The sequence below is a fragment of the Dermacentor variabilis genome, chromosome 3 (genome assembly GCF_050947875.1).
Source record: "Dermacentor variabilis isolate Ectoservices chromosome 3, ASM5094787v1, whole genome shotgun sequence".
Lineage (NCBI taxonomy): Eukaryota > Metazoa > Arthropoda > Arachnida > Ixodida > Ixodidae > Dermacentor > Dermacentor variabilis.
In genome coordinates, this window is record NC_134570.1 from 10,074,256 (window position 1) to 10,088,559 (window position 14,304).

At 43.3% G+C, this 14,304-nt stretch overlaps 2 protein-coding genes across 5 annotated transcripts in view; one reads left to right on the forward strand and one right to left on the reverse strand.

The window, feature by feature from the left end:
* LOC142575135 (cytidine deaminase-like) overlaps positions 1 to 8,835 on the forward strand; it is a 36,331-nt gene extending 27,496 nt beyond the window's left edge. For both annotated transcript variants that reach the window (XM_075684165.1, XM_075684166.1), the window contains exons 3-5: positions 3,476 to 3,587; positions 4,350 to 4,404; positions 8,597 to 8,835. In XM_075684165.1, coding sequence (XP_075540280.1) covers positions 3,476 to 3,587; positions 4,350 to 4,404; positions 8,597 to 8,710 — 281 coding nt within the window. In that variant the 3' untranslated portion in view covers positions 8,711 to 8,835. The remainder of the gene's footprint in view (positions 1 to 3,475; positions 3,588 to 4,349; positions 4,405 to 8,596) is intronic.
* Positions 8,836 to 13,210: 4,375 nt separating this feature from the next.
* mTor (serine/threonine-protein kinase Tor) overlaps positions 13,211 to 14,304 on the reverse strand; it is a 461,269-nt gene continuing 460,175 nt past the window's right edge. For all 3 annotated transcript variants that reach the window (XM_075684170.1, XM_075684168.1, XM_075684169.1), the window contains one exon: positions 13,211 to 13,413. In XM_075684170.1, the coding sequence (XP_075540285.1) occupies positions 13,398 to 13,413 (16 nt within the window). In that variant the 3' untranslated portion in view covers positions 13,211 to 13,397. The remainder of the gene's footprint in view (positions 13,414 to 14,304) is intronic.

Genomic DNA, 14,304 nt, shown 5'->3' on the forward strand with positions numbered 1-14,304 from the left:
GTTTTATCTACTAGAACTAAACCTGGGAGTGTTAGCCAAGCGCCACACCTCACGGCCTTGACGGCAGATGTGGAACATCCTTTTTTTGTCACAGGCGTCACATGTACATGATTTTTTGGGAGATTTTAGGTTTAAAGATAGACAACCATTGAGACCAAAGAATTTCAACAAGAAACAGAACACAGCAAGACCAAATTTGTTTCAATAAGTAGGATTAGTCATTCAACTTGTCATTCTCAGCCTGGACTGGTCAGTCACTCTTTTGGATTTCTACAGGTATGTGTTTGTGCTTTTGCCAAAGTTGTGTAGAATGTTCAGCTGCAGTGGCATTTAGAAAAGGCAACAAATCGTCATACTAGGCGTCTGCTACAGACCCCCCTCCGGTAATCCAATATTTTCTTCACAGTTAAACGATAGTCTGAATCAAACAACTGGCAAATATCGCAACGTGCGCATTATTTTTTTTTTGCGATTTTAATTACCCCTCCATTGACTGGCTGAACCTAGCACCAACAGGCAACACCGAAATAATCAACTTTGTTGACGTTTGTTTGAATTTCAATCTCACCCAGTTAGTAACTGAACCCACACGAGTCACACATGAATCCTCCAACATTTTGGACCTTATTCTAACTAATCACCCAGAAAGTTTATCATCGCTTACTTACCTCCGCGAAATCAGTGACCACAAAGTTTTACACGCTACTTTCACCGTCACCCCTGAATCGCGTCAAACTTTCCGCAAAACAATTCGCCTCTATGACAGAGGGAATTACGAAGAAATTAATAATCACCTGACGGCGTCATTTCCAAGCTTTGCGACGGGTTTCGATGATCGATCACTGGAGGATAATTGGCTTACTTTCAAAACTAAAATTGCCGAACTCACCGCAAAGTTTATTCCCACCATCACATTTCCTGCCAGTCACAACAAACCATGGTTTTCAAAGCTCTTGAAGACACTCGAGAACAAAAAGAATAGACTTTTTCGTGCAGCAAAACGCAACCCAAGCGCATGCACCTGGAACAAATATTACACAGCCGAATCAACATACCTGCAATCTATACGTAATGCCAAACGCGATTTTTTCCAAACTGACCTCCCCAAGATACTAACAAATAACCCAAGGAAGTTCTGGAAAGTACTAAATCCTCAACAGGCTCCGATCATCACACTAGCTAACCCACTTGGCGAGATGACCAGTGACATTGACTGTGCTAATATTTTTAACACCGCTTTCTCATTCGTCTTCACACACGAAACTGATATGCCACTTTCTACCACAACTACAAACCTAAGTTTACCTATGCCTTCAATTATGTTTTCTGCGCATGGCATTATATGTATTATAGAAAATATCAAGATGTCATCTTCAGCGGGTGCTGATGAAATCACCCCCAAGTTCCTCAAAAATACTGGCCATGCTTTCGCACCGTATTTATCAAAACTTTTTGCACAATCACTTTCCACAGGTAGCATTCCCAGCGATTGGAAGGTGGGGAAGGTTGTTCCGGTCTTTAAATCGGGCAACAAAGAATCACCCCTTAACTACCGCCCCATCTCTTTAACAAGTGTGCTGTGCAAAATAATGGAACATGTCATTTATTCCCACATGATGAACTTTCTTGACTCTATTAATTTTTTTCATCCTGCTCAACATGGCTTCCGTAAAAACCTATCCTGTGATACACAGTTGGCTATTTTCATCCATGACCTGCATGTGAACCTTGACTGTAACCTTCAAACTGATGCAATATTCTTGGACTTCGCGAAAGCGTTTGACAAAGTACCCCACAAGCGCTTGCTACTAAAACTTTCATGGTTAAACCTTCATCCTAACATTTTACAGTGGATAAGTGAATTCCTTGCTAACCGCACCCAGTATGTTTACGTTAATAATCAAGCCTCTAGTCCTCTTCCCGTAACATCAGGTGTCCCGCAAGGATCAGTCCTTGGCCCGCTATTACTTTTAATATACATTAATGGCCTACCAACGCATGTCTCTTGTAACTGTAATAACATCCGTATTTTTGCCGACGACTGTGTCATCTATCACAATCAATAACACCTCTGATCAGCTCGCCCTCCAGAATGACTTAAACAGCGTACAGGACTGGTGTAACCAATGGCTCATGGAACTAAACCCTAATAAATGTAAACTCGTGTCTTTTAACCGAAAACGTAATCCTCTCCTCTTCTCATACAAAATCTCGCACGTGACGGTAGAATTAACTCACCCTTATAAATACCTTGGTGTAACATTGTCCAATGATCTAACCTGGAACGCATATATCACAAAAATCATATCATCCGCTAACAGAACCCTTGGATTCTTAAAACGTCATCTACGACATGCCCCACAAAACCTAAAATTACTTGCCTACAAATTACTTGTCCATCCTAAATTAGAATATGCCTCTGCTATTTGGAGCCCTAACCAAAATTATCTAACAATTTCCATAGAATCAGTACAAAGTCGAGCCACAAGATTCATATATTCGTGCTATTCATATAATGTTAGTATATCATCATTAAAAGCAGAGGCAGGTTTAACATCTCTAGCTTGTAGACGTCGTATTACTAGTATGTGCTTGTTTCATAAACTTTATTACAGCTCACTTCGTCATCCGCCCTACATGAATCCGCCGGCACGTATTTCCCCCCGCATTGGTCATCCCCTTCAAGTTGCACGGCCTCGTACGCACACTGCTACATTCGCATCTTCATTCTTTCCGCGCTCAGCCCCGGACTGGAACGGCCTTCCACACGACATCGCCGCAATCACCTGTACATCTAAATTTCTGAATTGTATAGATAATATATTTAACAGCGAATAATTTATGTTCATTACGTGTTTTCTTTGTTTATTATATGATTTACACATGTAATCAACCCCTTATGTAACACCCCCAACCATGGGGGCCTTTAAGGTAATAAAGTGAAGTGAATTAGTATGCTCTATTTAGATGTGTGGCTATGGTGTTGGGCTGCTGAGCACGAGGTCGCGGGATCGAATCCCGGCCACGGCGGCCGCATTTCGATGGGGGCGAAATGCGAAAACACCCGTGTGCTTAGATTTAGGTGCACGTTAAAGAACCCCAGGTGGTCAAAATTTCCGGAGTCCTCCACTACGGCGTGCCTCATAATCAGAAAGTGGTTTTGGCACGTAAAACCCCAAATATTATTATTATTATTATTTAGATGTGCTCCATGAAAGATCCTATATTTGCTGTGATATAGTGACTAGTGGGCCATGGCTCCAGTCTTCTGCAAAGAAACTGGCAAATGAACTGCTGTTTTAGTAGTCCAGTGTGACCCAGAGAAGGGACAAATTGCACATCCCGATCAACAGCGCACCCACATGCCAGTGGATCCAACACAATGACGTGCACTCTCATATGGCACTGTTGATGTTTTATACGGCTCCGACTAGCCTTACGGAAATTTGTAGGCTGTTTTTCTTGCTTGGTGCAGGATGCAATGTGGAGAATGCAAGCTATGGGCTGACTATATGTGCAGAAAGAACAGCGCTAGTAAAAGCAGTGTCAGAAGGTCACAGGACCTTCAAAGCAATAGCTGTTGCATCGTAAGTGCTTCTCCATTTTTTTGCTTGATCGCACAAAACCTCTTTCATTTTTTCTCCCAACTGCAAGTGGCTCTTGTGAGAATAGCTTCAATTGCTTTGTTTGAAAAGCAGTCAAAAGTCCATGAGAGTTATAAAAATTTGCAGGGTCAAGTTTTAAGCAGCAGGGCTGTTATTCATGCATATTTTTCTTGAAGGTGTTTAATGTGAGCAGCTTGCAACATTTACTAGTGGCAGTTGAAATGCTCGCTCATCAACACCGCTACACTGAAAATTGGCTGATAAATTTTTGTGATTATTGTCTGCCATTTGTTAAAATAAATGAAAAAATATATATATTATTTGAAGTTAGTGCAACTTCAATAAAAACTGAATTTATAGCAAATAATATAGCACATTTAGTTAGAGAAAAACATTTTTGTATGCTAAGGGTGGTGATATTATTTGAAGTTAGTGCAACTTCAATAAAAACTGAATTTATAGCAAATAATATAGCACATTTAGTTAGAGAAAAACATTTTTGTATGCTAAGGGTGGTGATATTATTTGAAGTTAGTGCAACTTCAATAAGAACTGAATTTATAGCAAACAATATAGCATTTCTAGTTAGAGAAAAACCTTTTTGTATGCTAAGGGTGGCGAGCAGATTTAATGGCATGTATAATGGCTGAACGATCACAGAAGTTGCTATACACAATGTGCAACTAGGAAAACTTTCATGTGTGTCAAAATCTTGGTGTGTGCTCAGTGATGTCTTTCATTTAGGAACATGAATGATCTTACAATGCCTTGTGGAGCATGCCGACAGTTCATAATAGAGGTGAGTGTCACTGATGCCATACATATGTGATCCTTTTACTGTAAAATCTGTCAGTGCTTTGACCAATGCTGTGAAGCAGCTCAGGTAAGGTGGCAAAGCAGTGTAATAAGAACATACTGCACAGGTCTTCCCAATTCTCTGTCCGAGTCCAGTCGATCCAGGAACATGTTCAAGACCACTATAATTACTTAGCCAACTAAATCATTCCCTCTCGTTCTCCACCTGACACCCTGCCCATTTCCTTTGTCTCTGAAACCCACTTGAGCTTAAAATGCCTGAAAACCTTACACATTTTTAAATGCTTTTTGCGCTAGAAGACGCGAACAGAGAAAGGGAGTACGAAGATGAAGCACTTCGTGTGTCCTATAGCCCATCCTTGTCCACGTCTTCTAGCACAAGACAAAAACCATGCATAATGCGTATGGAAATGCATAAGCAACTTGCCCGAATCACCAATTTGACTAAAAAACTTAACTCCCCTGGGACACACATTCCAATTCTCCAGTGTGCCTGCTTCATTCCGTGTAATCTCACTCGGGTAGTAGAAGCCTCTTCACAAACTTCTCTTTGCAAGGGCAAGCACGATGGCAATATTATCACTTTCTCCTATTGCATGCACGAAAGAGCAATGAGAACATAATGACTGATTAAAGCGCAGTTTGAGTTCCTAAATTATGTCTTACCAACTAGCCTCCCAACACTCCCTCCTCCGCTTTCTTTCTCGCGCTGTCTTCGCTATCACTCTTTCATCCTCCGCTGCACTTTGCGTTCACTCTTTTTTCATCCCTGGGTGGTGGAACACGTCTCGTGCGGTACTCCGCTTTGCTCCTCGTGCTTCCACTGAACCTTCCTCCTCCACTTCCCTCTTCGGCCTCTGTTCGCTATCACCGGCTTTTCTATGGTCTTTCAACCTTTGCTGCGCTCCACTCGTTCGTTTTGCCAGTTACGCTGAGGCCAACGCTCAATGCAGGATCGCGCACCTGGATACGCAGCTATGATGTGCAATCGGCTCTCAGTGAAGCAGATTTATATCATGCAAGAGAGTGAATTTTCTTTCCTTTTTGTGCCGATATAACAGCTCTAAACTATAACAATTACGTTTATAGATATTGAACTATTCTGAAACACTGTCAGTAACAAAGTATGAAGTGGTGTCTGCCAAGGCGTTTATGAGCGAGCCCAGTAACTGCGTGCACTGTTGCGTCTTCCTTGTGCATGCAAAGCGCCATTTCTTGCGAGGCGTGGCAGGTGTAGATGCGAGCTTGCGTGCGTTTGCAGAATGTTGCGAGCCCTAAAATGCGATGTGTGTCTACGAACGTCAATAGAGAGCTTTATTTTAGGGGATGCAAGGTGTTGGGGCCTCTAGCGCTTGGGTGCATTTGCATATGCAAGCAGAAACATGTTACATGTTAGCGGCCCCAAATGCAAGCCGCGCTGAGGTCGCATGTGCTCGCAGCGCGATCAGCGTCTGATCGTTGCTACATTATCATTTTTCAAAATTTGAAATTAAGCATATGAAGTACATTAAACTACTTTCATTAAAAGCAGTTAATACATATAAAAATGATGTCTGTCAATACTATGCAAAAGATTTATAAGATTATCTACGCGCCTAAGTTACGACTGAGGCTGAGCCGAAGCAATCCAAACATACGTTTCGTTAACTGTAGTTGGGCATCTCGCACAGCATAATTTGTTGAGGTCTGTGTATTGTTTATTTAGAGTTTCCCACAAAATTTGATATGCCGCTGTTGCGGCGACAGCATGCGAGTGTGCTCTGCATCCAGCTTCTTTACCATGTTGGCCGTGAAACGCACACATGCACATGTTCTCACCGGCGCAGCCATGTTCTACGTCTGTGTGGCGGCATGTGCGGCTTGTCTCAGTTGGTCTCGCTTTTCGCAAGTTCTCGTACACAGCGAGAGTCACGTGGGTAACGTGACGCTTAGGGGCAGCGATGTTTTTAGCCTCCCCAACAACCCAAGGACGCAAGTAGGCATAGTGGTCTGCTCATGCGCAGTACCATCGCCCCTAGTTCTTGCGTACACAAGCTGCTTGTGTCCCCTAAACTAAAACTCTCTAATAACGAGACCACTGTTCCGTGCGTCGCAAATATGGTGGCCGTGAATAGCCATGTCATGGATTTGCTTTCAACTCGAGGCGGTTTGTCGGCTTTCCGAGTGTCAGGCAGCTGCTGCGTCGATTAGGCACCAATTAGGCCTAATGTTCTAGGCAGTGTGGCCCAAGTTGCAGCAGTGATGAAAATTTGCCGTGGGCCAATGTGGTAACAGGCTGAAAAGAACTCTTGCGGGTTAGATTGACGGCTGTTGAAACGGCATCAAGTTCGAAGCCGCGTATACAATGCAATCTGCATGACTATCGCCGGCTAATCGGCCTGATCTTCGCACTTTATGAAACACGCGATGCTTTCGTTGCCGTTCCCGTCATCGACCTGGACAAACCTTGTACCGACAGAGGTGGCACTGACCAATACGATGCTGTTATGCGAATTGCGGCATTTGGGCGCTGTGTGCGATCCCCGCTTCGGGCCGACATCGGGGAGAGCCCACAGTGGGCTGGCTGTGCCCAGTGCCCTCGGTGCCCCTTTTGCACCAAAAATGGAGTGAAATGTTAGCTTGGGCGGCATCGAGCATGAGGTGCTCAGCGGCGCACGCGAACTGTGCTGCTGTGCGGGTCTCTACACTGAATATATCGAACATTAGAAAAATGAAATTATTAATAAAGATTTGATTCGTGAATCGAACTATTTGAACACTCGCTATTCACCTCGATTTGATGATATTTGACATTCACACATCCCTAAAAGGCTAACATATACCTAATGCATCACACGTTGTTGTATGCCCGGAAGTATGAGAATTATCATTGCAGAATATGTCAAATGTTGCTATAGGCGTCCATAAACTGTTAATTAATGATGAATGTTGTGTTATTGTCATGTGTTTTACATTGATTGCACTGTTGTACTTTTGCTATGCTGTTTGTTTAGCTACCGAATTTACTCGAACGTAACGCAACCACGATTGTAACACAAGTGTCCTTTTCAGTCCACAAAATAGAAAAAACTACGAATTTAATGCGAGATGAACACAAAGAGAGATGGTACCTTTATACAAGGAATGAATTCGGAAAGTAGTTTTCACTTGTCATCGTCGTCTGAGAAGGAGACGAATCTTTCCTTGGGTGGTATTCACGGGTGACCACATTAGGAGAATTAGCAAAAATTCGCGTGCCTCAGCACCGAAAGCATCCTGACAAGCGGTTCTGGCACTGTGCCAAGATCATTATCAGTGCCAAGAGCGCAGTCGGCCGTACACTTCGAGGTGTTCGATGCCGAAGTCTAGCTAAAGCCAAACTATTCCCGAAAGTTATTGCCCGAGAATCAAGTCATCTGTGCTGTCGAGCTCGGTTCAGATTAAGTACTTCTTAAAAGACTGCGAAACCATTTCATTTGGGGACAGTAACAGGTCACTACGAGGCCCTTCCGACCGGCCATGCATTTACAAAAGGCCTCTCATCTGAGAATTGTCTACTCGTTGACGCTAAACCGCAGCAGAGTTTCCCAGCTCCTCGGCCATCCAACTTATTCGTCTCTCAAAGCGCCCGTCATACCGAACGATCTGCGTCGCCATAACATTACAAATGAACATTGCTGAAGGGTAATGTAACACCAGTCACAAGCATAATAAAAATACCATTGATTCTAACAAAAAAAGTTTTGACTTCGGTTGACTTATCTGTGGCTTGAGTCGAGATGTAAAGCTGCAGGTTGCCGACATAACATTCAAATCCGTGGAATTCAGAGTACTTGTTTTAAAATAGTAAATTTTGCCATTATTTGAACGTAACATGAGGGTCGAGTTCAACCAATGAAAATCATGAAAAAAGCTCATTACAATCGAGTAAATTCGGTACCTACTGCTGCTGTATCTTTTGTTGTAAACTGTCACCAATGCTTGTTTATGATGGGAGGGTGGCCCTACGCCAGGTGTTTATAACGCCCTTTATCCTCCTCTCCCTTGGTTTACCAAGCTCATGCGCTTGAAAACTGAAATAAATCAAATCAAATACAAAAGTGTGACATTTGGGTGCATCAAGCAGTGAACTTTTTTTTTTGCCATGTCTCTACTTGTATATGCTGCTAATTTTCCTTTTCTGTTCCCTGTGACAGTTCGGCAAAAACATTGTCGTGCACTCTGCTGCTGCTGATGGGAGGGTTTCGTCAAAAAGAGCCGATGAACTGCTACCATTGTCATTTGGAGCTTCGGACTTGCCTCCAAAGTGACATCGTTCCAATGGCAGTGCACCTTTCACGGATTTGAAATAATCAAGTCATCTGGAACTGCTGCTCAGGTGTAAACTGTCATGAAATTAAAAGCCACCTGCCTTCACTGTTTTTCCTGACAAATACGTGCATATTTTAAAATGTGTGATTCTTTAAAGAAAGTATTCCTCATTGGGGCACAGGAGGAAAATGTTAGCTTTACTCCTGTGCAGCTCATTTTATGCTGCACTGAATATTGTTAAAGGAGACAGGCTGGCAACTTGGATGACTTTGTATCACGCAACATCGTGTTTCTCATGTTGCAGGCATGACTGCATTAAATGTGTGTGTGTGTGTGTGTGTGTGCGCATATATCACAGAGTAGTGAGCAAATATCAAACTTACAAAAGGGTAACTCCATATTGGAATGCACTTGTTTCCATGTACAGTCAACTTTCATTAATTCCACCCTGACGGGACCGACCAGACTGATCGAATTATCCGGCGGGTCAAATTAAACAAGATGCCGAAAAAAACGTCTAAACACACATCCACTTCATTTGTCAGTATTTGCTCAATTCTAACACGCCCCCGAATCAAATGCGCGTGCGCTTTCGGTGTGACCAAAGTAGAAAACTAAGTAAAGATAACATTAAAGCTTCTAAACTAAGAAATATAACGTGCACCCAATTTTATAGCAAGAAAAAATGGGCAAGGGTCTAATATGTTCCACAGTGGTGGCCATTTACAAATCCAGCTCCGCTGCAATGCAGCTGTGTCATGCGGCAAAGCAAGCAAATGCGGTTTTAGGCTTTACTTTCTTATTTAAAAAAAAGTGCTTGTGAATCGGATAAATGCCACAATCATTCAGTACGAGCTACCATTAATGCCTGAAAGTCTTCTTAGGGCAGGTCAAAAATAGGCGTTTTCGATGGGTGCATAGGTTTATTCAACGCATTTACTGTCCCCTAAGCTCTGCTGAGACAGACACTGCCAGTAAAGGGGTCGCTATTGGGCTCACCATAGGGGACAGGTGCATGCATGGTGACTAGTCAGGTTTGAATTATCGGGCAATCTTAGGATCAAAATAACAAACATTCGGGCCCATGGAAATTCATGGGTGCCGGCAGGGACCTTTGGTCGCAATCGAACAAAAAAAAATTGAATTAACCGGAGTCAAATTAATGAGTATACTGTATGAGGCTGCATACAACTGCAAACGGGCTGTAAGTGCTCGAAAAGCAGATGTTTTCGAAGATTTGACCAACGCACCATATGGAAATTACAAGCTTCATGTAGTCTGATTCATGGGTATGATCGTTACAAAAATGTGTTGACTGCTTTTATGGACATACGCTTTGGTTTTGAGTAAGGAGTATCAGGCTAAATCACTTTTTGGATTAGAGCAGGAACAGAGGATGACGAAGTAGTAGTCTGGCATAAGACTAGCTTGCTTTTGAAAGCACTGTTGGAGAAGAAAGAGCAATGCAGGATTCTCAGCTGCAGTGGTATCACACATGTAATGTACAGTCGTGTACAGATTAAAATGGACCATGGTTTAGGCGGCCGGAGCGGCTGCGTGGCCACACTGTGCTGCTGCTATCTCACTTCGTGCGCTCCTGTCAAGGGTGCCCCCGAGTGACGTCAAATGTCGCCCTCACACCCTCTCTTTCGTGGTGGTGCTAATCACACTTGATGAATTTATCGCGTGTTGTTCGGCTGCTCTAGATTGTTAGCATTCACTTAGCGCTCTTTAATCGTAGTGAGCAGCGCGAGATGACGCTGCTGCAGCTGCAACATCTGATGCACTGCTACAATGGGTTTTTGCGGGCATAATTGTTCTCTGAGCCCAGCTCGTGCTGCTCGCTATGATTAAAGAGCGCTAAGCAGATGCTAACAATTTGGAGAGCAGACGTCTTGACACCAGGCACCTTTTTCCCTTGTTGGTACTGGTACACATTTTTTAACTGAAGCCATTGTGTCCGCGACTGCAAATCGCTGAGAGAAAAAAGAAAAAGGGTCCTCGTTCCTTCACAGTGCAGTGGTTTGATGGCCTGTAGCCATCTGCTAATGCGTGACAGCGCAAAGCACTGAACAGGGTGTCTACCAAGCTGACGATTCCAAATTCCCTGAGTTTTCCAGGTTTTCCCTGAGTGCCTTTGCAAAATTCCCTGAGTGATGCAGAACTATGTTTTATGTCAAGATGTGCTGAAACCATATCGCCAGATGCTGTCACTCTCTAGTAAGCATATAGAGTCGGACATTCCCTAATACGAAAAAAAAGGAGATGCATACAGAAGCAAATATTTTCGAAGATGAGCTATTTATCCCAACTGATAGCAAGCTCAGTGGTAGGAGGCCCAAATTTTGTCACAATTGCAATTCTCTCTGAACAGCTTGTAAGTCAACTTCAACTGTCTTGACATACTCAACCCGCGCACGTCGCCTCAGTGTTGCATTTCACTGCTTTAAAGAGTTCATTTTGGTTTGGATGAGAGACACCTGCATCTCGGCATCAGCCAACATTTTGTTTTTTGAGCTCAAGCTCCTTCAACACAGCGTCAGCACGCTTCCTTCCCCATTCATTCCTCAGTGCGTAGGTCCTTCCACCACTCGTTCGCCCCATGGACCATTTGAAGCACCTTCTTGGTCAGTTGCACACTCCACGTACGATTTTTCGAACTCCCTAGAGGCCGCGAAAACGGCAGAAAAATCCGCCAGTTGGAAAAAAAAATGCATGTCATTCACTGCCTTTAAGGGCTCAAACCGCCACAGGCAAATTCGAAAACGCTCTGAAGGCCTGTCGGTACATGTACTAGGCATATCGATGCTCGTGCTGTGACAGGAAATACCGGGTGCATGCGTGTATAATTAAGGAATACATACTGTGTCCCATGGCATGGCCCCTTCCCACGCTTATGCTTCACTGCAATACTTTTGCGTATGCTTCAATAAGCAACATTTCTGTACAGAGGCGAAGCTGACTTTGGGGAACCGGCATTATGCAACGCTGTGCTTTCCAAGCTTCTAAGCCAATCGCGAGGACCACAAAGGTGGAGTGCGTGCCATTGCTGACAGCGGCAAATTCTTTTGATAAAAAACACGGCGCCCAACGGCAAGAAGCTTCATAGCGAATGTCAAAGCAGCTAGGCCTGGCGTTGCCGCAGTGGTGGCTACCACTGTGGTGGCTATCAAAATGGCAGCGGTGGTGGCTTTGATTAATGCCATTTTGGACCTGCGGTCACGGCAAAACGGCTGGAAAATCGGACGGTTAAGAGCTCTTGCGTCCGAAATTTCAGACGTTCTGATACTTTGACTCTATGAGGTACGTGGTAGTGCTGCGAAGCTGTCCAAATTATTGGGAATCTAGAAAGTTGGTCGTTGACTGTACACTGGCAACTTCTCCAGCCGACGACAGGGTGTCAAACACGATTCATTACGACTCCTGTCTGTTACTCGAGCATGCATTACCGCGACTTTCGACCCTTTCAATAAAATTACAGCAACTTTTCCCTGATATAGAGGCACTAATTCCCTGAGTTTTCCCTGAGTTTTTCCAGACTACTCAAGATCTCTAAGAATTCCCGGTTTTCCCAGTTGGTAGACACCCTGGCTGAAGTACTGGCGATTCAGGCGCCCCTTCGTCCTGACCATCAGCGGCGGCGCAGCCGAATGCGGCACTAGAAAGGGACACTCTTCACGTGAGCGTGCGAAGCAAAATAGCAGCGCTGTGATGTGGCCCCACAGCTGCTTCGGCTGCCTAAGCCGTGGTCCATTTTAATCTGTCTGCGACTGTGCAGTAAATGTAATGCACAACTCTGGTTTACATCTGAAGAAAACTGTCTGTACAAAATATACACAAAGCCATACGTGGCTTGGGGTGAAGCTTACTTCCATTGTCCTGTCTGGCATGGCCCACTTAATGCTCAGAAAGCTTCCGCAAGATATTTTTTCTTTTCATTTAATATCCTTATTCAGAGCGTATACTATTGCACAACTTGATAAAAAACAAACATTTTTTTCGGATAATTCTATGTCTTGTCCTTGAAGGGTTAACATTCAATCTAACCACCAGGTGCCTTTAGTGAGCAGGTTATGCTAGCTTTTTATTCAACTTCAAACAAGGTAGCTTATTGTGTCATCAGTAATGCTGCTGCAAGCATTATTAGATGTTATGTGCTTCTGGATCACACATATTTTCTTCCATGTTCCTCTAAAAATGTAACAATGGTGTTATACTGTATCTGCAAATCATCAAATACTGTCTCAAATGTAAGAAATTTGGCTAATTGTGTCGTAATTTAACAGAAAATGGAATGGCTATTTCAAAGCATCAGTTTCCAATCCTGCCCAGAAGTACGCCAAGTACTTGTCTGGCATAAATTTCAAGAAACCTCAACTGGGCATAATGTGGTGTGCCTTATGCACCTTGCTCCTGAGCAAAGCAACTCAGTTGACTGGACCTAGCTGTTCGTGTACCGGGACATGGTATCAAATATAACAAAAACATGTGTGCTTGCGCAGTTGTTGATAACAATGCAGACTTTATATGCAACTTTGATGCTTCAGAGAGAAAGAAAGACAATTTACATGATGCTGCACAAAGATAAACAGTCCATCCGACAACAAATGGATCCGCTTCCAGCATCACCTAACATGATCTCTCACAGTGTTTGTGGATGCATCTTCTCTTTCCTATCCTTTGGTTTCACCAAAACGGGCACCTGAAATAACATGACAACAACCTTAAAACCAAATTTGACAGCCCGGGATCTTTTCATTTTCTGAACCACCAGGAAACAAATAATACTTATGTGTGAACTTCTGCAGACTAGATTATTAGTTATGTTGTCCCAGGTTTTTGTTAGCAAAAAATTATAACTGGCATGTCCAAGGAAAATCACTAACCTCCCTGTAGAAGCTGGACAAAACTATTTCCAGCATCAGTTTTCTTTTGCAACATTAATACAAAGAGCTCGTGCTGCACATGCTTTCACTGCAGGTTAAAGAGAGCAATCCTTATGCTTACCTCAACAATCCAAGCAATGCAACCACAAGAATATATTAGCAAGAACTACAAATTTCATCTTTCTCATGGGCTATCAATATGCCTAAACTAACATACTGTTACTAACCAGGAAAATTCACACTCTTATAAGAGCAGCGCAACCTTTTGATGCTGCAGCATCAAAGAGAGTGCACCTTTGACGATAGCTTCATCCAAAAGCCATCAGCATAAACTATTCCCCATTCTTTATATCGCTTATGTCTGATTCAGCAGACCGTTCCATGCAGAATCGGTTGCAGCAAACATTCACGACAGCAGGGGAACAATGTCCACATCACTGCATGTCTGAAGTCAGGCTTGGCATGCACTCATATAGTACGATAACCAGTTTGGTACAAAACTGTTTGGAGCCTCGTACAATGGTGATTCAGGTAACTTGAACTGTGCACAGCCTTCTGAGCGAGCTTGAGCCTTCACAGAGGTGTGCAATACAGCACTACAGGTAAGGGAGCAATGTAGAATGGGTTTTCTGTAGGGGTGTGCGAACACTGAATAGTAGATTTCAAATCAAATCAAGAAAAAAAGAAAATGAATATCAAATTGAATA